The sequence below is a fragment of the Microplitis mediator genome, chromosome 1 (assembly GCF_029852145.1).
Source record: "Microplitis mediator isolate UGA2020A chromosome 1, iyMicMedi2.1, whole genome shotgun sequence".
NCBI lineage: Eukaryota > Metazoa > Arthropoda > Insecta > Hymenoptera > Braconidae > Microplitis > Microplitis mediator.
The window spans coordinates 25,037,358-25,060,906 of NC_079969.1; the positions used below are offsets into that span (position 1 = coordinate 25,037,358).

The 23,549-nt window shown below is 27.9% G+C and overlaps 1 protein-coding gene and 1 long non-coding RNA gene across 2 annotated transcripts; one reads left to right on the forward strand and one right to left on the reverse strand.

The window, feature by feature from the left end:
- Positions 1-12,152: 12,152 nt before the first annotated feature.
- On the reverse strand, positions 12,153-15,352 carry LOC130669292 (uncharacterized). The gene is made up of 4 exons (XR_008990147.1): positions 15,139-15,352; positions 12,888-13,121; positions 12,384-12,485; positions 12,153-12,290 (listed from the first exon to the last, which is right to left on the reverse strand). It is a non-coding gene; the product is annotated as an uncharacterized LOC130669292 (long non-coding RNA).
- Positions 15,353-17,066: 1,714 nt separating this feature from the next.
- LOC130663736 (GMP reductase 1-like) lies at positions 17,067-23,115 on the forward strand. The gene is made up of 6 exons (XM_057463198.1): positions 17,067-17,406; positions 17,698-17,817; positions 19,591-19,848; positions 20,061-20,249; positions 20,908-21,110; positions 21,859-23,115. The coding sequence occupies exons 1-6, from the start codon at positions 17,320-17,322 to the stop codon at positions 22,052-22,054; spliced, it is 1,053 nt and encodes a 350-aa protein (XP_057319181.1). The 5' UTR covers positions 17,067-17,319; the 3' UTR covers positions 22,055-23,115.
- The last annotated feature ends 434 nt before the right edge of the window (positions 23,116-23,549 follow it).

Below are 23,549 nucleotides of genomic sequence, written 5' to 3' on the forward strand. Positions count from 1 at the left end.
TTTTTTAACAAGAAAAAATAAAACATTTTTTTTTTGTTTATGTTTAGGTATAATCTCTAATTATAATCTCTAGAAAACATATGGGATAATTAGGTCACCCATAGAAGTATGAAAATTTTTTAATTTTGACCGAAAAAAATGTTTGCCTATTTACTATTATTGATAATAATATACTAGCAATACTTGTATAAAAAATAGAAAAATAAAACTTTCAAGCTCTGTGTTGAAATTAAAAGCGGTAATTTAACATGAATAAAATATCAATTTCAAGCCATAGTTTATATTTATAGGATAATTTTTTTTTAAATTATCGGACAATTTTAATGAAAAAAAAAACTCTATTCGAAAGTTTATCTAACCCTCGAATCAACTTTTTGCCGATTCATACAAAAATAACTTCCATAAAACGTACGAAAAAAAATTTTTTTTTGTCAAATTTCGAAACAGTCGTACTACTTAAGGTGACCAGCTCGCCCTTTCTTGTTATAGAGACTGTAGATAAACATTTACAAACACAAAGGTTGATTTTTAAAAAAATGGTGTCTCATTTTGCCACACTCACTTATGAAGAGTATGGTGTCCCCTTTGGTCCCGCTCTTCTCTACTTTAATTACATTTTTTATTTCACACAGAGATTATTTTTTGTTGAAATTTACAATTCTAGACCGGCAAAAATAGACTTTACAATGCTCTCTATAAAATGCACAGGTCTATAGCACGCTTTGAGACTTAATATTGAATTAAGAGCACTATAAAAAATCCGGTTGGTCCTAGTTACTCTGGGTTTATTAGACAGACACTGTAAATTTTTGTAAAAAATTATCTCTGTGTAGTAACAGTAATTTTATATTTTAGATTTCACAATGGAATATAGTGCCTACAAATAATGTAGTATCCAAAACCAGTGCTATATATGTCCGATTTTTCTTTTAATAGAGTGAATGAGCTATTGACTAAGTTCATAAATCACAAATAAACTCCCACATTTCTTAAAATTTTCACGCGAAAGAAATTTGAACGAATTAAAATAATAATTCTTCAAGTTACTAGTCAAAAGATACACGGAAAAAACGAGTCTTGAAAATATGTTAATATTTAATATGGTTCAATCTAAGAAATATCCATGAAAATCAATAAGCGCATTACTTTAACTATTTGTTACTAAATGTTTAGTAAAAATCACAAAATATCGATCAATGTTGAATGTTTATCCGAAAAATTGCTACATTATTACTTTTATTACTAATTCATTCGTATTCTTTATCAATGGAACAGCAAATTTTGTAAAGAAAATATTAAATTATTACCAGACGTTTAACAATACGTTTTATTATACGATTCAACGATTTTTATTCTGTAAAAATATATAAAAATTAACTTAAAATATCTATTTAATACTCTACAGAATACAGAAATATTTTTACGTGAGTGAATCAGCTGGTACCGAGTAAGCGTTAGCAGAACACCACTCATTGCTTCGCAATTGAGTTGTGCAATTTCTGCACAACCAGATTAATAGCGTAGTAACAGCAACTAAAAATTACTAAACGGTTTGTAATTTTTCCAAAGCAGATCGACAAAATTAAAAGTTGGTAGGGATAACGTATACGAAGATTCAAACATTCAGATGACTTAGTTCAAAGGAGACAACGGACCAACAGTCTAAGGAAAGGACTCGCGCGCGGGAGATTAGGATTCGAATCTCGATCAAAGCAAGTGATTTTTTAAAAATAAAAATTGATACCAACACGGAAAAAACAATATAGTACTGGCAACTCTCTGGGATAACACTGAGTACTTTCTGTAAAAAAGAATTCAGACACTACTGTATGCTATCTAAACTGTATCCACTACTGTCTGGGATAGTAGTCAGTAATATACCAATTCAGATGACATGAATATTAATAATAAAAAAAATAACTAAAGTAGTAACAATAGCAATAATAAAAAATTCAAAAACTAATAAAAATTTGATTTTATTTATTTCCATTCTGATATCGTAAAATTTACTAAACTGAATAATAAAATTTACTAAACGGGATAGTAAAATTTCCTAAATATACAGTCAAGTTTACTAGTGCAGTTTACATTTTTTTCTATATGCAAATAATAAAAATTACTAAATATCAATAAAAATTAAATTCTCAAGATGGTAAAAATTACACAATTTCAACTGCATTTTAGGTTTACAATATGAATTTCGTAATCTTAACTCATATTTTGAAGTAAAGTCTCCTAATTTTTTTTCTCCGTGTAATCAAATACGGCATTGAAAATTCACCAAAAGCTAATTCTTGCTTTGACCTAAGTTTGTCACACAAAGCAAACGATGCTAACATAAAAAAAAAACTATGTTTCAATAAAACAAATTCTAATCGAAAGAAGATAGAATAATGTGCAATAAACATCACAGAGTGCAAAAGTACTACTAAAATCAGCTCTTAAAAATTTCTCTCTCTGGCTTTCGAAATCGGACAGCCGAGTGTTCATTCACTGGATCAATATACTATAAAAAAATATATTTATCTAACTTTTTAGCGATACTTGAGGAAAAATCACAGGCGATTTATTTTCAGTAAAAATATTAGTCAGCCTATTTACAATCCACACTCATACTATTTTCTACAACGATCCCATTTAATCCTCATTTCCCAACATAAATACTGCTTAAATTTATTCAATATTTGACGTTTAGATTTGAAGTAAAAATAAAAATACCTAAACATACATTTAAACAAAAATTTCCCAACATTTAACGAAATATTATCCTCTTATGATCTTGAGCTCTATTATCATTTCAATATAACTTTAAAGCGAGTCAAGTGCTTGTTAATTCAACGATAGTCCTCTCTATGTATACATTAGTGAACCAACCATTTTCACATCAACATATATATATATATATATATATATATATATATATATATATATATATATATATATATATATATATATATCATTTATTGATTGAGTTACGATAGGCAATATGCGCGTATAGTATATAATAAATATATACCAATAAATTCAATCGGAATATAATAAAGCTACGAAAAAAGTTCAAACTCATCATATATTTGAATACATAATGTATCTATAAATAATAGCAACCAAACAGAATAAAGAGAAACTAAAATAAAAAAACAAATAGTTAAATAATGCATGAGTAAATTTTGAATAAAGTAAGCAGTAGACAGTAGCACGAAATAAAAAGTGAAATGCAATCTGGCATCGATTACTTTACAAGTAGATTATATTCTTATTTTTTTTCTTTCATACCTATATATATGGTTTATAACTGTATACATATATAGTGAGGTCAGAAAAGCCGTTAAAACGAAAATCACACACGTTGGCGTGTCTGTAAACCGTAAGAAATGATAATACCCCAGCACGTATTTAATGTACGTATGTATTAATGTATATATATGTGTATATGTATTTATACATGGTTTTCGCGCATATCGCGACTCAGACATTCAGAGCACAGAGGATGTATGCGCCAGCAAGGATATTTATGTCTGACATAGCGTGAGCACAAAGCATACTATGTTCGTACTCTCCACTACTAGTAACCCCCTCGCACCCTTTCCTTCTCTCTACTCAGAGAACCCTGCTCCCTGCTACCGCGACTTATTATTATTGTACTCTCTATATACTGAATAGAACAGAAATAGAGAAGAGTACAGAAGAAAGTAACTTGGTGGTTGCCGTACCAAAGTCCCAAACACTTGCGGTGCTTATGTATATACATCCTTTTCTTCTCTTCATTGGCTTTGGCTTCAGCTTTAGCTTTGGCTTTGGCTTTAGCTTTAGCTCTTCCAGCTATTCTACTACTCTGGATTATATTACTGGTTAGATCGCCATTATTTTACCACTGTATAACTCATCCGATAAATATCAAATTGAGTAATTTTACCTTAATAAGGCCACGACCCAATAACACTATTTATGGATACATACATATATATGGAAGTGAATTTATAGTTATCTTATTATATGTGATGACAAACATTACATTTTTTTTCTATTATCTTATGATATAACACGAGAAAAAAAAATATATGTGTATAAGATTTTTATAAAAAACATCCGGAGTTTAATTTTTTTTGTGGATTAAATTATTGTATGATGGTATATAATGTATACGGTGAAAGAAAATGAAGAAATTTAATATTTACCGAGTAAAAAATACCGGCGCTTATATATGTATTGTAGGGAAGTAAAGAATGTATAATTGATTTTATGTATAAATAGGTCATATCTCGAAGAATCCTTAATTAAATATCAATAAAGGGGAAAAAATTTAATATTGGAACGTTGTATAAAAAATGAAAATAACTAAAACTTGATGAAATAACGTTATGTATAATTTATGTTCAAATAATCCATTAAAGAAAATAAATTTCAATTTTAATGGAAAGTATTAATTGAAAGCTAGTGTAATTCGATATTGTAAAATAAGCTCTTTGAAAATCTATTGTAATTTTTAATTAATTAATACAATTTAATTTATAGATATTAATTCGTGATGTTGTAAATTGTATGTAAGCGATGAGAATAAAATGATTCTGCAAATTAAAATTAATGAAATGTGACATGATTTAAATGAATTAAAATAAATAATCGTTGATATGGATTTTATGATTGTTATTGTTATTAAATTTTTGTTCATTTATTTTTAATTTTTGATTATTTACTGAAAGATATTTAGTTTTCTATTATAATTTATGGTAAAAATGTATGCTATTGCTGGTAGAATACCGGCGGTTGATTTGAATTTTTGGTAGAAGCCAACTGATAATAAGATTTTTCTTAGCAACTGCTAGTATACATTTTTATCAGAGGACTTTCCCAAAAAGCTACCCTGATATCCACACTTTAAATATAATTGCTCAGCAAGTTCTGCAGTAAAACATTTACGGCTAACTTAACGACAAGTTTCTGGTAAGCCTCGGCTGGGTATTACCCTGATAGCCACCTTAACCGTAAGTTAACTTCAAGCTACAGCCGTAAGCCAACTTAAAGGAAAGTGTTGGAGAGGAAGCAGTTACCTTCAAGTTGACAGTAAATTGTCTGTAACTTGAATTCAATTTGACTGCAAGTGTTACAGTCAGACAATGATGTTAAGTTGATTGAAAGTTTCACTTCAAATTGATGGCAAGTTTTTCATTCAGATGATGGCAGTAGATTTGCATCAATTTGCACGCAAGTATTATTCAGCCGAGGCTTACCAGAAACTTGTCGTTAAGTTAGCTGTAGATGCAAAGTTGATGCAAATCAACTGCCGTCAATTTGAAGTGAAACTTTCAATCAAATTAACGTCATTGTCTGACAGTAGCACTTGTAGTCAAATTGAATTCAAGTTACAGACAATTTACTGTCAACTTAAAGATAACTGTTTGCTCTCCAACACTTTCCTTTAAATTGGCTTTAAATTACTGCAGTAGCTTAAAGTTAACTTGTGGTTAAGGTGGCTATCAGGGTAGTTGAGCTCAACCAACAGTAAATTTAAAGCGGATATTCCACGTATACGTGAGATAAAAAATTGTAGTAGAAAAAATGCCTTCGATGAGAACTCTCTAGATGATCAAAATTTCAACTCAAAGATTGATATGAAACTTTCGACATGTCGATAACGTCTAGTGCACATAAAAAATTTCATTCAATTTTTTGCTCTCTTCCACACGTAAAATTACATATAAACTAAATATAAAATAACAGCATCAATTTTACGTGAAATTTATATTACTTTACGTATTAAAGAGCTAAAAAGTTTAATTGAAATATTTTATATATACTGTACGTCATCGAGATGTCAAAAGAGTCATTTCAATTTCTGAGCTGAAACTTTGATTTTCTGCGTTTATTGCCTCGAAACGTTAAATACAAAATCATAGTCACGCTTTAGATATATATATTTTTTTTTTAAATATCAATGATCAAATTTTAGGGGATTCTTTCAATTTTTGTCAAACTCTAGAAAACTAAACAGCCCTGACATAGGAAGGTACGACCGTAGGGCGACGCAGTGGATATTCATCAAAATTAACTAAATTATGTCATTTTGTGTGGAATTCTCTAAAGAGTAAGATGCTAAAATCGTGGAAACTAAATAAACCTCAGGAGTCCTCGTAAACCCGATCAATGATTCAGAATGCTAAACAATATCTTTTTTTAATATATCTACACTCATGCCATAAATTAAAGGAACAAAAAAATTTTAGAAATTTTTTAGTGATTTTTGCAAGGCTATAACTTCGTGAAAAATAATCGTATCGAAAGAAAAAAAGCATTTTGTAGCTTAAAATTTCTAGTTTCGACGCATTTTAATCAAAATTTTTTTAGACCTTCAGTCATTGTGCAAACATGGGAAATACCGTAAGACTAAAAATTTCTAAATTTTTTCTTTTCTTTGAGAGAGTCCACGGGCTGCGAAAAATTTTTTCCAGCTAAACCAATGCATAGGTCGGTTAGCAAATTTCATCAGCTTTAATTTGCATTTTTTTTTAAATTCCTACGACAACTTGTCGCTGAGATATCAGCCTTCAAACGAAAAATGATCCTTTTGGGTTTGATCATCAATATTTCAGGTACCAATGATCACACAGTAAATTTGAAGACGACGTTGAAAACTCGAATAAACTCCCTACAAGACCCATTCATCATTTTTTATGAAAAAATTTACGAAGTTACAGCCTTGCAAAGATCACTAAAAAATTTCTCAACTTTTTTGATTCCTTTAATTTATGGCATAAGTGTATATCAAAAGAATTTTTCAATTAAATAAAACTACCTTGTTAAAATCGTCTCTACAATATGGTCCTGAAATCGTCAATTACGACAGTGGGTCCGAAATTTAGAGAAACTGTATGCTAGTCTTTCTGTCATTCGTAAAAAATATTTGTACTGTTATGGAGATAATTTTTGTTGTTTTATGGCGTTTGTTGGAACATTTAAAAGAGTAAAATAGGTGATTTTCAAATGAACCGTTTTCATAGATAAAGACCCAAATCATTACATAAAATAATTCATTTAATTCGTCAAGTTATTATGTATCGAATGAAATACTTCTGGTTCGGAAATTTCAGTTTATATCTGAGAACAGCTCATTTGAAATTTTCGTTTGTTAATGTAAGTGCAACAAGGGCCGTTTCGATTGTTGACATGTGTGTGAGATAGATAATAGATGGCAAATCCTCTTAATTGAAAATTAGAAAGATTGAAGACCAAGGCAACCTTACAATCGCTACCAAAAATTACACTCCAAAAATGCTGATAAAATTAGCGGGCAGTTAGTGTTTTACGATTAATATGCCAAGGAATCAAAGCTTGATTAACTGGCAATTTTAATTATAATTGACTATTTTTTTCGATTGTTTACTACAATTTAAATCCTAATTCGATAGTATTTGAAGTCGAATGGTATGTATCAGATAAAATATAAATATTTCGGCTTTTTGTAAGATGTATAAACATAGAAAATTTTGACTTATTTTCCATAAAAATATACACAGAAATAAATACGAGCCAAGTACTCAGAGCTCGACGCAAATACAATCCAACGATATTGTTAAATGATTTAAATAGATATACTGGCACACATTTAAAATTTAATAAAAGAAAAGATCCACTCACCACGCCGAGAAACGTCCAGACAAACAGCAGACAATTTCTATAAAAAAAAAAAAATGATGTCAATCAATAAATATATATTCCATTTAAATGATTATTTTGGTCTGTATTAATTTTTGTTTTACCTCAGCGGCCGTTATTCATAATTTTCTGCAAGTAGACCCATCTTGTTCAGTTCGTAATTCAAGATTTTAAACTTTCTCACGAAAAATAATTTATTGTATTTTTTCTATATTTTTCTCTGAACTTATTTTTTGTAGATTGTAAAATTTATTGCTTCTTGTTTAATGTTAAAATTGTAAAATTCTCACGACAGCCAACTCGACATCTGTTCAGTCTTAAAAAATTGTATCTTTTCGGTTCTATAAGAGTTAAATTTTCTTCATGTTGTTTTTTTTTATTTAACTGCGTTGACCTTCATTTTGTGAACCTTGTTTTTTTGCTCTACAATCCGACCTTTTGGGTCTCACATTCTTTTACTGCACCCTGGAAAAATACCCCGGTATTTCAAAATATTCTACGTATTTACTTCTAAACAAAATGTGAATTTTCATTCAAGTAAGTTATAAGTAAAATAACATTTTATAATTTCTGACCTTCAACCTCTCAGCGCTCCTTTAGCCTCTTGGGACCGTCCTAATTGACCCACCCTGATTAGAAAATACGATTCATGAGAATTAAAAACGATTAAAAATTCAATCCTCATTAATCGTTTATTATCGTCATAATTTTCATGGTCTTCCACATTTAATCGTCTCTAATCCTCAAACAACGATCAATCATTTTACGATTAAAAACGATTCATGAGGATTAAAAATTTTTAATGCTCATGAATCATCTTTAATCTTCATTCAGAACCAGAAATTGCGATATTATTTTACGATTAAAAACGATTCATAAGGATTAAAAATTTTTAATGCTCATGAATTATCTTTAATCTTCATTCGGAACCAGATATTGCAATATTATTTTACGATTAAAATCGATTCATAAGGATTAAACATTTTTAATGCTCATGAATTATCTTCAATCTTCATTCGGAACCAGAAATTGCAATATTACTTTACGATTAAAAACGATTCATGAGAATTAAAAATTTTTAATGCTCATGGATAATCTTTAATCTTCAGTCAGAATCAGAAATTGCAATATTATTTCACGATTAAAAACGATTCATGAGGATTAAAAATTTTTAATGCTCATGGATTATCTTTAATCTTCATTCGGAACCAGAAATTGCAATATTATTTTACGATTAAAAACAATTCATGAGGGTTAAAAATTTTCAATCTTGATGAATCATCCTTAGTCTTTAATCGGAACCGGAAATTTTCATATTACTTTACGATTAAAAACGATCGATGAGGATTAAAATTTTTTAATGCTCATGAATAATGTTTAATCTTCATTCAGAACCAGAAATTGCAATATCATTTTACGATTAAAAACGATTCATGAGGATTACAAATTTTTAATGCTCATGAATTATCTTTAATCTTCATTCGGAACCAGAAATTGCAATATTACTTTACGATTAAAAACGATTCATGAGGATTAAAAATTTTTAATGCTCATGAATTATCTTTAATCTTCATTCGGAACCAGAAATTGCACTATTATCTTACGATTAAATACAATTCATGAGGATTAAAAAATTTTAATCCTGATGAATCGTCTACAATCGTGAAATAATATAGAACAATATCTGGTCCAGCATGAAGATTAAAAAAAATTTTAAACGATTGAAAATTCGATCGTTTCCAATCCTCTTTAATCATCAATTGACGATTCGTGAGGATTCCGAACGATTAAAACAGTTTTAATCCTCACGAATCGTATTTTCTAATCAGGGCACTAACGTACTACTTTCTAAGGCCTTCTTTCCCTTTCCTTTACTTAGTTACCAATCACTTGTTTTAATTTTCCCTCTACCAAAATTGTAAACCCTCTGTAGTTTTTCACATCCGTTAAAATTTGTACAACCAAATTATTTTTCAAGTCTGTAAGTTAGTTACCATCAATGTACCGTATCGTCAATACATCTATGACTAGTACAAATAAACTCAACAATAAAACTTAACTAAGCCGAGTCTCAATTTATTCGACTGCCCTTATATTTATTTAAATATTAAGAGCAAATATTTCACAACAAATTAGTGGTGAATCTGTTTACATCTTACCCGGAAGTAAGCTATTACTCTTGAATTTCGGGACAAACTTTCACTACTGCTGAAAAATAAAAAAAAAAAATCTTCATCAGTTCAAAAAAAATAAATACTATAAAAGTAAAACAATTTATAACTTTTGAATGCCCGAATATTGTCTATAAAAATACTACCAAGAGTAATTAAATTGGTTCATTAAAATAACTTTTATCGAATTAACAAAAAATACTACTAAAGTTCAAATTTTGTAGCTTAATAAAGGAAATTTTACCTCAATTGTCATCGACATCTTGAAGAATCATTTAAAATTATAGAAAATCTTGCTCAAGTAAACTCGAGCGTCAGTCTGACACTCGACTCCAGCGGTTACTTCTGCAAGCTTCCAGGCCGTTTGTTTAAAGTATCTTTTCTCATTGCTATCTTCTCTTGTTTAGTCAGCGGGGTCATACAGGCCATGACAACACACATTGTCACTAATTAAAAAAATATATTTTTACTTAATTTTGTAATGTATTCTTCTGGATATCTATTGAATAATTTTTTTTTCGCCCAGGTCGAAAATAAAACTTGATATACACTTGGTTTGCTAAGTCGAAATTTAGAGCCGTTTTTCACAAGACAAACTCGACTTTTTTTTACGTAGATATGAAATACATTGAGTTTTCGTCTTGGCTTAGACTTAATTGGCTTACTTTGTCACGATTTAAGACGAAAAACTCTCAACCAAGTCGAAATTGACTTGGTTTGAACTCATTAAACTTGAATTATACAGCGAAAACGTCAAAACTATACTCAGAAAATTAAGTAATTGTGTTTATTATACTTAAATTTTAATTCCAATCATCTAGAATGATTGGAACGTTCTTTCATGCAAAAATAGTTAGTGTTTTAATTTTTTTTAATAGAATTAATAATTATAGGATGATAACTACTGTAATAAATTTCGTAATAGTTATTATTAGGATTATAAATATAACTATTTAGAATAATAATAATAATTAACTCTAGTTAACACACAGGATTGTAACACGTATTATAAACATGGTGAATATTACAATCTAGATGATTTATACAATCATCTAGATAATATTCACTACTATCGGATTAATGGTAGAAATTTTACCACAACTAGATAGTAGTTTCTATAATTTAATTTTCTGAGTGTAAGGTAACACGAAAAAGAAATTTTACATTAAAAAATACTGCTTGCTTTTGAGTTGGCTAATCAAGTCTAAAGTAAGGCGAATAAATAACTTTTTTTCGACTTGGTTCAGCAAGTCATAAGTAAAGTGAACGACTGTCCTGCTCGAAATAAAGACGATTAAGTTTAAACTCAAATGAAAAAAATCCTAAAAGTTAACGAAAATTTGATTCAAGGCGAAAAAGTAAACGACTTATTGGAAAATCGTCAGCAAACCGATACCTTCAAAAAAAAAATAAGGTGACGCGAGCCTGAACTGTTTCATTTTTGACTTGGGCGTCTAAAAATATACTTTACCTTCAAGCATAATCGTATATGATTAGATCTAATAATTTTTCCTTGGTCCGTCAGACATATGTAATATCTTACGAATACTACAACTTTTAGTCTTGAATCTTCATAAACAACTGGCTCTAAACCAATTTGTCACCGAAAGAAGTCAGGGACTTTCACATAGCAATTTTTTTTTTATTGAAAATCGTAATTTCTGCGATTATTCATACACGTAGAGCAAATTTTTAAGTAAAAATGATCCATTAAGTTTGGTACTGTAAAGACATCTATGATAATAAAATTTTTACTATGTTGTTAGTAGAAACTGCACTTCACTTACATGCTATCAAGTACATGGAGAATAGAGGGTTCTATTCTCCATATATCAAGTAGTATATTTTACAATGTGCATGGGAGAAATTTAAATATTTACTACATGTCAGAGTACCAAACTATATGAGTGATTTTTACTAAAAATTTCTCTGCGTGTATATAAGACGGTTCATTTTATAATTTTGTTTTAGTTTTTTTTCTATACATATTTAATTATTTTAAAAGTTTTAAAAATAAAATAAATGTGAAAAAAAATTGTTTGAATGCTACTAAATATTTTTACTCTGGAATTGAATCTCCGGTTGTTTGATTTGCAGAAAATGAAAAGATTTAAAAAATAAAAACTTAAAAAAGTTTTTTTTTTATAATTATCAAGATACCTAGTACCCGATTAGGAAACTAGTACCCAATCACTCATGTATTTATTTATCTATATTTACGGAATTTTCATAAGTATAGAGATACAAATACATGGAATAATCGAGTACTAGTTCCCCGATCAAGTACTAGGTCTTTTACCTTAATGATAATTATAAAGATTCAAGTACACGAAGTACTTGGACCTTAGCATAAGAGAATTTAACAATATCGTTGGATTAATGAAATTATTTTATTGTAAAAATAGTAAATTAAGTTCACTCACCACGACGAGAAACTTCCAGACCAGCAGACAATTCTTTCTGTTTCTACAAAGATAAAAAAAAAAAGATTTTTATTAATCAATATGTAATTATGTATAAAGGAAATTATTTCATCATATAATTTATTTGTTTCGTTACCTCGGCGGACGTAATTATAAATTTTCAGCTTCAAGATCAACTCTCTTCACAAACAAACTCGATTACTTCTTGATTACCACACGATCACAAGTACCTCACTCACTGAAAAATAATATTTAAAATTTTTATTACCTGTTAAAAAATTAATAACATCCTAAATAGTTAATAATTATTGATCATTTCAATATTAATTACAAAATTCCACTGAAATTAAATTAATTCATTCAAAAAATCACTATCGTGGAACTAACACAAAATATATTTAAATTTTTACGAGTGTGAATGTAGTCGACATCAGACATTTTTGAATTATAAATAGGGTAAATAATTAAAAAATTAATGTTTATAAAAATGCACTCACTAATTTTAAAATTTTTTAAATGCGCATTTTTTAAAAATTTTATTTTATTAATTATTTACTCTATTTGTTTATAATTTTGAATTCGTCTGATGTCTGCTACATTCACACTCATGATTTTTTACTTAAAAAAAAATAATATTTACCTTAATTATTATTATTATCTTCAATAAATATGTAATTGAATAAATTCTTCTGCAAAGTGAACTCGATCAGTAGACTTTAGAACCCAACGGAAACTTTTGTGAGCTCCGGCGCTGATGACAATCTTTTCAAATTTGAATTTCCCTCTCGGCGGCCACATTTGTCGGATGTCTCAGAATCTTTTTCCGTGACATCGGTATATTTTATGAATTTCTTCAGCATTTTTTTCCTGGAACCTGAAATATAAATTGAAATTTCCCATTAATTTAAATTATTAGTTCAAAAAAAATATTTATTTAATTTTTCTAGTGAAAATTTTAATCTGACCAGATAATAAAAGTGAAATATTTCCTAATCATTAAGATGTTAGAAAACAAGATGATACTGAAAAAAATTATGCGAACTAAGAGCAGTCAGAATTAAAATATGATATTTTAGCTGTTAAGTCTCGAGTATTTTATAAAAATTATTACCGCAATATTTTTATAACAACATAATAAAGTTAATGTAAAATAAATTATTAATTTTTAGATCGAATTAATGCAATAAATAAATTAAATAATATGCAAGTGCATTAAAGATGTTAGTCTGTTGCGAACATGACAATTTTAGAGGTCTGAATCCGAAGTATTTAAGAGGGGAAGAAGCTCAGCGGCTATTGGCTGCTGCAATGGCGCCCGCATCGCACCAAAGCGCGGGATATTTGAATATGGATTACTTATTACTAAGTAAAAAAAATTACTCGACTGTTTAAACTGTAGTAGCTTGTAAATGATAGATCTTACGGTAATTTTAGAAAAAAATGTTGCATAAAATTAAATTTCTTAATTCATTAACACCTACATCTATTTCTATCTACAAGTTCTTAACATATCAATAAGAAAAATCCAAATTATAAATCAAAACTTGGCGATTAAAAAATAATAAATCACTGAAAAAGAAATGAAACTCTTTTCATCATGCAGGATAAGAATTAAAATGAGTGTTAATGTAGCAGACATGATATAATTAATAACTTTCAAATAAATGAATTAAAATAATGAAATTTAAAAAAATGCACGAACTGATTATTCATTGATTCAAATAGGCATTTTTTTATTTTTATTCTACTTACATTTCATTTATTTATTCAAAAATTTTTTAAATTTCCACTTGTCAATTACATTCACACTGCAATTTTCAATTATATTTTTTACAAGTTTTGAATAATCGATCATTTTAATTTTAATCGAAAAAAGAGTGTGAAAGTAGCAGACACGAGACATTTTACGAATTTTAAATGCGTAAATAAATAAATTAAAACAATGATTGTGAATGTAGCAGGCATCAGACAAATTTAAAATTATAAATTAATAGAGTAAATGATTAAAAAAATAATGTTTATAAAAAATGCACTTATTAATTTTTAAATTTTTTAAATGCGCATTTTTCAAAAATTTTATTCTATTAATTATTTAGTCTATTTATTAATAATTAAAAATTTGTCTGATGTCTGCTACATTCACACTTATATTAAAATAATGAAATTTGAAAAAATGCACGTACAGATTTTATGATCCTGAAGTTAGCAGACTGTTAAAAATTTTCGATTTTTATTTCAGCGACTTAATTAACAAAAAAAATAAAAATAAAAATATGCACATGTAGAAAATTTAAGAAACTGTAAGTGAAATTTTTTCAAATATTTTTTCTTATAACTTATCGTTAAAAAAAAATCCAAAAATTAGTGGACGTCGGCTTACTTCAGTATTATACGGGTTCGCGAGTGTTAACGTAACAGACATCAGACAAATTTAAAATTACAAATAAATAACGTAAATAATTTTTAAAAAAATATTTATAAAAAATGCGCTTAGTCATTTCAAAATTTTTCAAATGCGCATTTTTTCAAATTTTATTTTATTAATTATTTACTCTATTTATTTATAAATTTAAATTTGTCTGATGTCTGCTACCCCATACGAAAAAAATATATATCCGGATATGTCCGGGCAAATCTGGAATATGTTACATATATGTTGCATATGTATACATTCACACTCATACGGATTTTTTATTGATGTAAATGCGCATTTTACTTACATGTTATTTATTTATTCAAAAATAAAAAATTTTCCACTTGTCAGTTACATTCACACTCACGTCGAAAATTATAATTTAATATTGAATCATTAAAAAATTTTTCAAAATCAAATTGATTTATTTCCAGTAAAATAAATAAAAAAACCTTAAATAATTTTTAAATCAACTTACTTTTGCCGCCATTTTACTGCTACCCGCCTGACTCGAGCACTCTCACAAATTGGTTAACTTTAACTATAAACATACAGTAAATAAATAAAATAACTATCGCTTATTGATCATCAAACTCTAACGATTATTTAAATATATTGATGTTAAATGAACTCAGACATTTTAAAACATTTATTCGTATAATAAAATTATGACAACGAACGCGGCACACAATGACGCGAGAGCCAAGCCAACACTGAATTTACTTTATTTATGAGCTTACGTTAATAAAAATATTTAATTAATTATTTCAAAATATGTCTCAATCACTCAAGAATAAATTTTAAGGAATAAGAGAAATTATGTGATTAGTAACCTAATTATTTTAACGAAGTTCAACGCGACCGAAAACGACAACATTCGAGCGGGAAGCCGGCTGAGCTCTAGTAGCTTCTATACATGACAAAGGAACTCTCGGTCTCAACTGCGCATGTCCGTCTCGACCTGTGGCGCCCTAGTCGCGATTCAAATTTTATTGTACCGCCATGACAAATAGATGTAGCAGACAGTTTCCAGTACGCAATTTAATTAAATAATTAAATATTTGTACGTTGTAATTAATTAAAATTCATTTGAAAAAATACTTTTTTCTAGCCAACGAACATTTATTTGTGATTATTTTTTTTTATTCAGTATAAATAACAAAAATAATTAAATTACTTCTTGTCAACTTTTACACTGTCCAGATCTTGGCGTTCGTTGACGTTTAGAATTTTGATAAAAAATCAGTTCTACTGAAATTGATTTATCATTATTTATATATTTTGATATGTAAGTTTTATTAGTTAACGGAAAATTGCCTTCAATTTTCTCAGAAAGTCGCCGACAAGTTGCGGCAGTAGATTGTCGCCATGAGTGTAAATGTAGCAGACATACGACAATTTTTTAATTGCATATAAAAAAACTAAATAATTCAAATCATGAAATTTAAAAAAATCCATTCACTGATTTTTGAATTGTCTAAACATGTATTTTTTATTTTTATTTTATAAACATTTTAATTTATTATTTAACTTAATTGTCTTATTGTCAACTTTTTGAAAAAGTTGGTAACAACTTGCAGTCAATAGTTACAAAAGCTGAAAGTTGTTGTCAACTTGATCGCAACTATTTGACATCAACTTTCTGACCAGAAAGTCTTGCTATCAGGGTATAAATACTCTGCCAAGTTGGCAGCAAGTTGACGACAACTTTTTCCAGCCGTTTGTCACCAAGTTGGCCGCAAAAATTGGCCTTTTCATAAGTTGACGACAATTTTCTGAGAAAGTTGGCGTCATTTTGCAGCAGTAAATTGTCACCAACTTTCTGGGAAGATTGGTAACAACTTGCAGTCAACAGTCACAAAAGTTGAAAGTTGTCTTCAACTTGATCGCAACTAATTGACACCAACTTTCTGGCCAGAAAACCTTCCTATCAGGGTATAAATACTCTGCCAAGTTGGCAGCAAGCTGACGTTAACTTTCTGCAGCAGTTTTTCACCAAGTTGGCCGCTAAAATTGGCCTTTTCATAAGTTGACGGCAATTTTCTGAAAAAGTTGGCGACATTTTGCAGCAGTAAATTGTCACTAATTTTCTGGGAAAATTGGTAACAACTTGCAGTCAATAGTTATACAAACGCTGAAAGTTGTCGTTAATTTGATCGCAACTAATTGACACCAACTTTCTGACCAGAAAATCTCTTCCTATCAGGGTATAAATAATTTAAAAATAATTTCTCACCACAGGTGCCCATCTTACCCACTACGAGTACACTACATACCATCTGTTCACCTTCTCCTAGCTAAAGTTCATGTCGGCATTTATTTCCACGACTACAGCATACGAGTACGAACCAACACGAGCGATCCCCCACCCACGAAAAAAATCCATGTGTAATTTAAAGCGCAAAGTCGGAAGCAGTCGGCCGTCCTGGTGTCGTATCGCTGTCAGAAGCAAAGACTAAACTGAGTAGTCGGAGTAGTCGTTGGTCGCTGGTTAATTTTCGTCGTCGTCGGTCATCGGTGGTCTCAAGGCAGCCTAGACCTTGTACCGTCTTGACGGTCTTGACAGTAGTCAGTAATAGTAATAAAATAACTAAATCACTCTTCAGCTTCAGTCTGCTAAAATCATTGAGACTCGACGTATCACAATACCAATACCACAATGCCGAATATAATAAATGATGTCAAATTAGATTTTAAAGACGTTTTATTGAGGCCTAAAAGAAGTACTTTGAGAAGTCGATCAGAGGTAACTCATTTTTTATTATTTTCCTATTTATATTTTATTGATTTATTTTTATTCAGTCAAAGCTATGGAGTTTATTTTTATATTTATAATTCTGCCTGCTGTCATTATTACAATTAATCAGAAAATTTTATATTTATTTATTTAGTATTTTGTAATATATATAAATATAAATATAAATACTCGGAAATAATAAGCAACCGTGTGTAATATTTTTAGTAATCAATGAATTATGAAACGGGTGGAAATAAAAAATAAAATAGTGAAAACATGTGATGGATGTGCTTTTTTTAGGTAGACCTCTTTCGTGAAATGACGTTTCGTAATTCTAAACGTACATACAAGGGTATACCTGTGATGGCCTCGAATATGGATACTGTTGGTACATTTGAAATGGCCAAAGCTTTAGCTAAGGTACACTTATTATTAATCATTACTATTATTATATATTTATTTATTTATTGTTACTAATAACTTATATATTTTACTGATATTTGCAATTATCTGTATCAATAATTTAAAATCAATTGTAAGGTCAATATCAATATCAAGGCTGGATATTTTGATCTTTAATTATTTTACTCGACAATGAGACGTTTTTTTTTTTTTAAATTTATTATCAGATAAAATTAGTGAGTATCAAATAAAAGTGTCATTTGATACATTTAATTGTAAACAAAATGATATTTTTTTCTTAGTAATAAATATTTATTTTCTTTTTTAGTGAAAATTAATATGATACTGAAATTATCTGACGTCTGATAATTTTTAGATTTTTTTAAAATCGACAAATCATAAAAAAAAATATTCAAAACAATTGCACTTATAGTTCTTTAAATTTCCTGCATGTGCATGTGCATTTTTTTTTTTTATTTGTAATCGACCTATTGAAAATAAAAATCCAAAATTGCTGATTGTCTGTTATCTTCAGAATCATAAATTAATAAAGAAATTTTCAGATAAATATATAGAGGCTCTCAATTTGAACCTTTGAAAATTTGAATTGGCTTTAAAAATTTTTTACATATTTTAAAAAACTTATTTTACTTTTATTGAATAATTAAAAAATATATTTTGTATCTCTTAATTAATATGATACTGAAGTTAGCCGACGTTTAATAATTTTTGAATTTTTTTAAAAACGATCAATTGTAAAAAAAAATATTTGGAAAATTGCACCTGTAGCTTTTTTAATTTTCTATATGTGCATATTTTTTTTCTGTAATTAATTTGTTGAAAAAAAAAATCAGAAAATTTATAATTGTCTGCCAACTTTTTAATGAATTAATGATCCTGAAATTAACCGACAATTAAACATTTTTGGATTTTTTTTTTCAACAATTAAATTTAAAGAAAAACAAAATTAAAAATATACACAGGTAGAAAATCGAAAAAACTATAGGTGCAATTTTTCAAATAATTTTTTGTTTTTAAAAAATCAAAAAACTATTAAACGTCAGTTAACTTCAGTATCATCCTAATTAAATGAGTCTTAAAATCATTGAAATATATTTTCCTTAGCCCGCAAAAATTTGAATTAACTTCTATACATTTATTTTTGTATTCCCATTTTTTTCATCAGAACAATCATTAATAATTAAGTTTTAAAATTCTGTTAATTAATTTTTACTGACTAAAAGTTTTTTATATTTCTTAAAAAACTTATCTTACTTCTATAAATATTTAAAAAATATATTTTTATCACTTAATTAAGTGAGTCTTAAAATCATTGAAAAATATTTTCCTTAACCCGCAAAAATTTGAATAAACTTCTATACATTTATTTTTGTAATTCCATTTTTTTTATCATAACAATCATTAATAATTGAGATTTTAAATTCTGTTAATTATTTAATTAATTTTCATTAACTGATAGTAATTTAAATTAAATGTAATTAGTAATAAATTCAATTTAATCAATAGTAATTACAAAAGAAAGTAGTTCAGACAATAATCTGGAAATATTTTACCTTGAGATTTATCAAGTAAGATAACAAAAAAATTTATTTTTTAATCTACATCTAGTTCTAAAAGAATTTACTTCACTGTCTATAAAAATAATTTAAAAATAAACAAACTTTAAAATGTTTAAAATGAAGACAATAAACATTTGGTTTGTCAGCCAGCATATGTAGGAATATAAAAATTGAAAAATCAGGTGACAGCATTTATATTTTCTTTTTGTAGCATGGAATTTTTACAGCAGTACATAAATATTATACAGCTGAAGAATGGAAAGAGTTTGCGTCGAAAAATTTAGACTGTCTAAAACATATGGCTGTGAGCTCGGGAACGAGCGAAAATGACTTCGACCGATTAAAAACAGTAATTGGAGCAGTACCCGATATTGAATTTATCTGTCTGGACGTCGCTAATGGATACTCTCAGCACTTTGTCGAGCATGTAAGGAAAGTCCGTGCCGAGTTTCCGAGTCATACGATTATCGTAAGTGTAATTTACGGTTTAAATTTCAAGCTCGAGTGCTGGTTGATACCAGCCAGTACTTGTTATCGATCAAATAACCGCTGGAAATAAAATAAAATTAATAATTAATCGTGACTTTTACTATTGTAATTTTATTCCAAGTAACAGCGAAGAACAAAATTGTCGAACATTTTATTGAATCTAAGTCTTGATTTAAAATAAATGATTTTTAGGCTGGAAATGTCGTAACTGGAGAAATGGTTGAAGAATTGATACTATCGGGCGCAGATGTTATTAAAGTAGGAATTGGTCCTGGATCAGTTTGTACCACGAGAATGAAAACAGGAGTCGGGTATCCCCAACTGAGTGCTGTGATTGAATGCGCCGATGCTGCTCATGGCCTTAAAGGTCATATTATTTCGGTAAGAATCAAAATTAATTATATTTATTTATTTAAACGGTTATCAGATAATAAAAACCGCAAATTAATTGATTGATTTTTTAATTAAAATGTTTTAACTGTAATTTTGAAGCTCATTTTTTTAATTTTCTGATAACAAATGATAGCCTTGATTAAGAGATAATTAAAAATTATTTATTTTTCAAAAGCTCGTATTTTATTAACAGTAATTTATTAATAGCATGTCCGTAATGGAACGTTTATAAAATTGTTTCAATTAAATTATAAGAAAATTTATCATAGAAATGAAAAAAATTTTTTTTAAATCTAAAAAATATCAATTTTAAAAAAAAAAGTTTTTTTTTTTTACTTATTACGAAATTTATTTAAAATGAATGAATAACAAAAGTTTTTTTTTGAGCATTAAATCAAAGTTTCTATGAAATAGATTTAAAAAAAAAATGTATCTGATATTAATATTAAATCTCAATAATATTAAATTGGAACCCACATGGAAATCTAAAATGTAACTGATGAGTTAAATCTGAGATAGAACTGAGTATAATCCAGATGTAAGTGGTTACTATCGGAAGTTTTTTTTTACTTCAGGTGTAACTGAGTATAATCTGGGATTGTAACTTCCGCGCATACTTAAATTATAATCTATTTAAATTTTGAAGGATGGTGGTTGCACATGTCCTGGAGATTTAGCCAAAGCATTTGGAGCAGGTGCTGATTTCGTAATGGCTGGTGGTATGTTTGCTGGCCATGATGAATGTGGTGGCAGTGTTACAGAAAAAGACGGGAGAAAAATAAAACTTTTTTACGGAATGTCTTCCAATACTGCCATGGATAAACATTCTGGTGGTATGGCGGAATACCGGTAACTATTGATTATATTTTATAATAATTTATTATGTAACACTTGATCATTAGCCATTTAAATTTAAAACAGTCGATTACCCGCCATAAGCCCGGTCTAGGGGACAGGGAAATTTTTATTGGAATTTCAGTCTCTTCACTACCCGGCGTTTAGTTTTCTTCCCGACTACTCGTTATAAGCCTGTTTTATTTAATATGATTTTAAACGTCAAATTTACGTTTTGTTACATACGTCAGTATCCCGATTTTTCTAGTGCTTATGGCGCTAAAATAAATACTTATCTTTTTATACAAATAATAATTGTACTGGAAAAAATTATAATGACAACGGTATTAATTACAGTAATAATAATAATAATTGTTATTGATCAACATAATGCTCAATAAAACTTTTAAATTGTAACAGAAGCTTTAATTGTAATTAATCATTACAATTATCAACAATAAATTATATTTTACTTAATATTTATTAAATTATTACCCGCGAAAGATCGATAATAAATTTTCATCATTAATTTTGATATTTGTTCCTATTGTTAGTTTATAATTTATAGAATTTTAACGGAGGCTTATAACGGGATGTCTGGTACGAAACTCAAAAAAGTGGTTAAGTGAGGAAGCTTTTTGGACTCAGTACCTGCCGATTGGGGGAAGAGGCTTATGAAGGGCAGGCTTATGACGGACAGTCGACTGTACATTGAATAATAATTATATAACAATAATCATTATTATTATTATTATAAATTTAGATCATCAGAGGGAAAGACTGTCGAGGTGCCTTATCGAGGAGCTGTAGAAACAACCGTACTAGATATCCTCGGTGGATTAAGATCATCATGTACATATGTGGGTGCTTCAAAAATACGTGAGTTGTCACGTCGTGCAACATTTATACGGTGCACACAACAACTAAATAATATGTACGGACCACCTCCGGGACTTTAATAACTAATTACGTTACATAATTTATTAAAGTTATTACGTCTCCGCTAGATAATTCTGGTTATTTAAACAATAATTCGCTTGACATGAGGAATTGTTCAAATTGCCATTTTAAAAATATTATCAACTTAATATTTACGCAACGAAACTTTGTTTATGAATTGCTATTGATTTGTTTATTTATTTGTTTTTTTTTTTTTATTGAACATTAGAGGTTATTGATATTTAAAGATTGTTAAAGTTCAATTTGTCGTGGTTTTATTACTCTAGCCGCAATGCGACAGTATTATATATACATTTGATTAAATCGTACTGATATCATAAAATTCTTTATCATACGACAAGAGTAAATAATAATTTTTTTGTATTATTATTTATTTTATTTTCGTATTTGAAAATCAAATCGAATGATTTTTAAAAACTCGTTAAATTAAAACGAATGGAAATAAATTATTTATTATAGATTTATTGTTGAAATTTAAGTGATTATAGAAAAATTTAATTTATTTTTAAGTTATTTAAATTGTTTAAAGCCATTAACTTGACTTGTTTTTTAAACCGTGAGTTTTAAATTGTTTTGAGCACTTGAAACGAATTGAGAATAATTTAAAACTTTTTTATGGTTTTCAAAAAATAATTTATAAAATTAAATTATTTAAATGCACAGATATATTAGGAAATCGAACGCACATATAATTGTTTGTTAATTTTTTTTTTTTTTTACTGAACAGTATTGATGTCAATTGTAATTCCGTGTAATTAAAAGTAAAAAAAAATTGAATAATTGTCATTGACAACTTAATTCTTTTACAATGAAAGTAAGAAAAATAATGCAATTAGATTTAAAAGTTTATTATTATAATTCTTATAAAAATTGTTCAATTAATGAGAAAATTTTTTGTGCTTCTAACGTTGATATGAAATTTTATCGCTTAAAAATAGTTTTTTTTTTTTCAGCGACTTAAAATTTATAAACATACTATTAATTTATTGTTCAACAAATAGAAAGGTATAAATTGTTTTAAATTTTTTACCAATCTTATCTATTAAAAAATGTTAACAAACCATACGAATGTCTACGATACAGGTTTTTAATGTTTAAATGCTTACTTTAAAAAATTCAATACCGTCTAATTGTCTACTAGAATTATTTTCACACGAATTAATTGCCTGAAAAAATAATTACAGTTTTATTGTCTCCTGCTAAAAATACCATGCCAAGTTATTTACAAAAATAAATTGACGTTAAATTCCACAATTATATCAACACAAATTGATTTACATAAAACAATAATAAGTATACAATTGAAACGTAATTTTAATATCTAAAAAAAAATAAAAAATAACAAAGTCGCAAACTAAACAACATGCAATTAAATTCGCTAAACAATTAAACAGGAAATTGAATTATTAATTATATTTGCCAAAATTACTATAGATACTATCAATTGAATAAACTTGAAATTATACCTTTACTTAATTTATGAAACTTTGCATT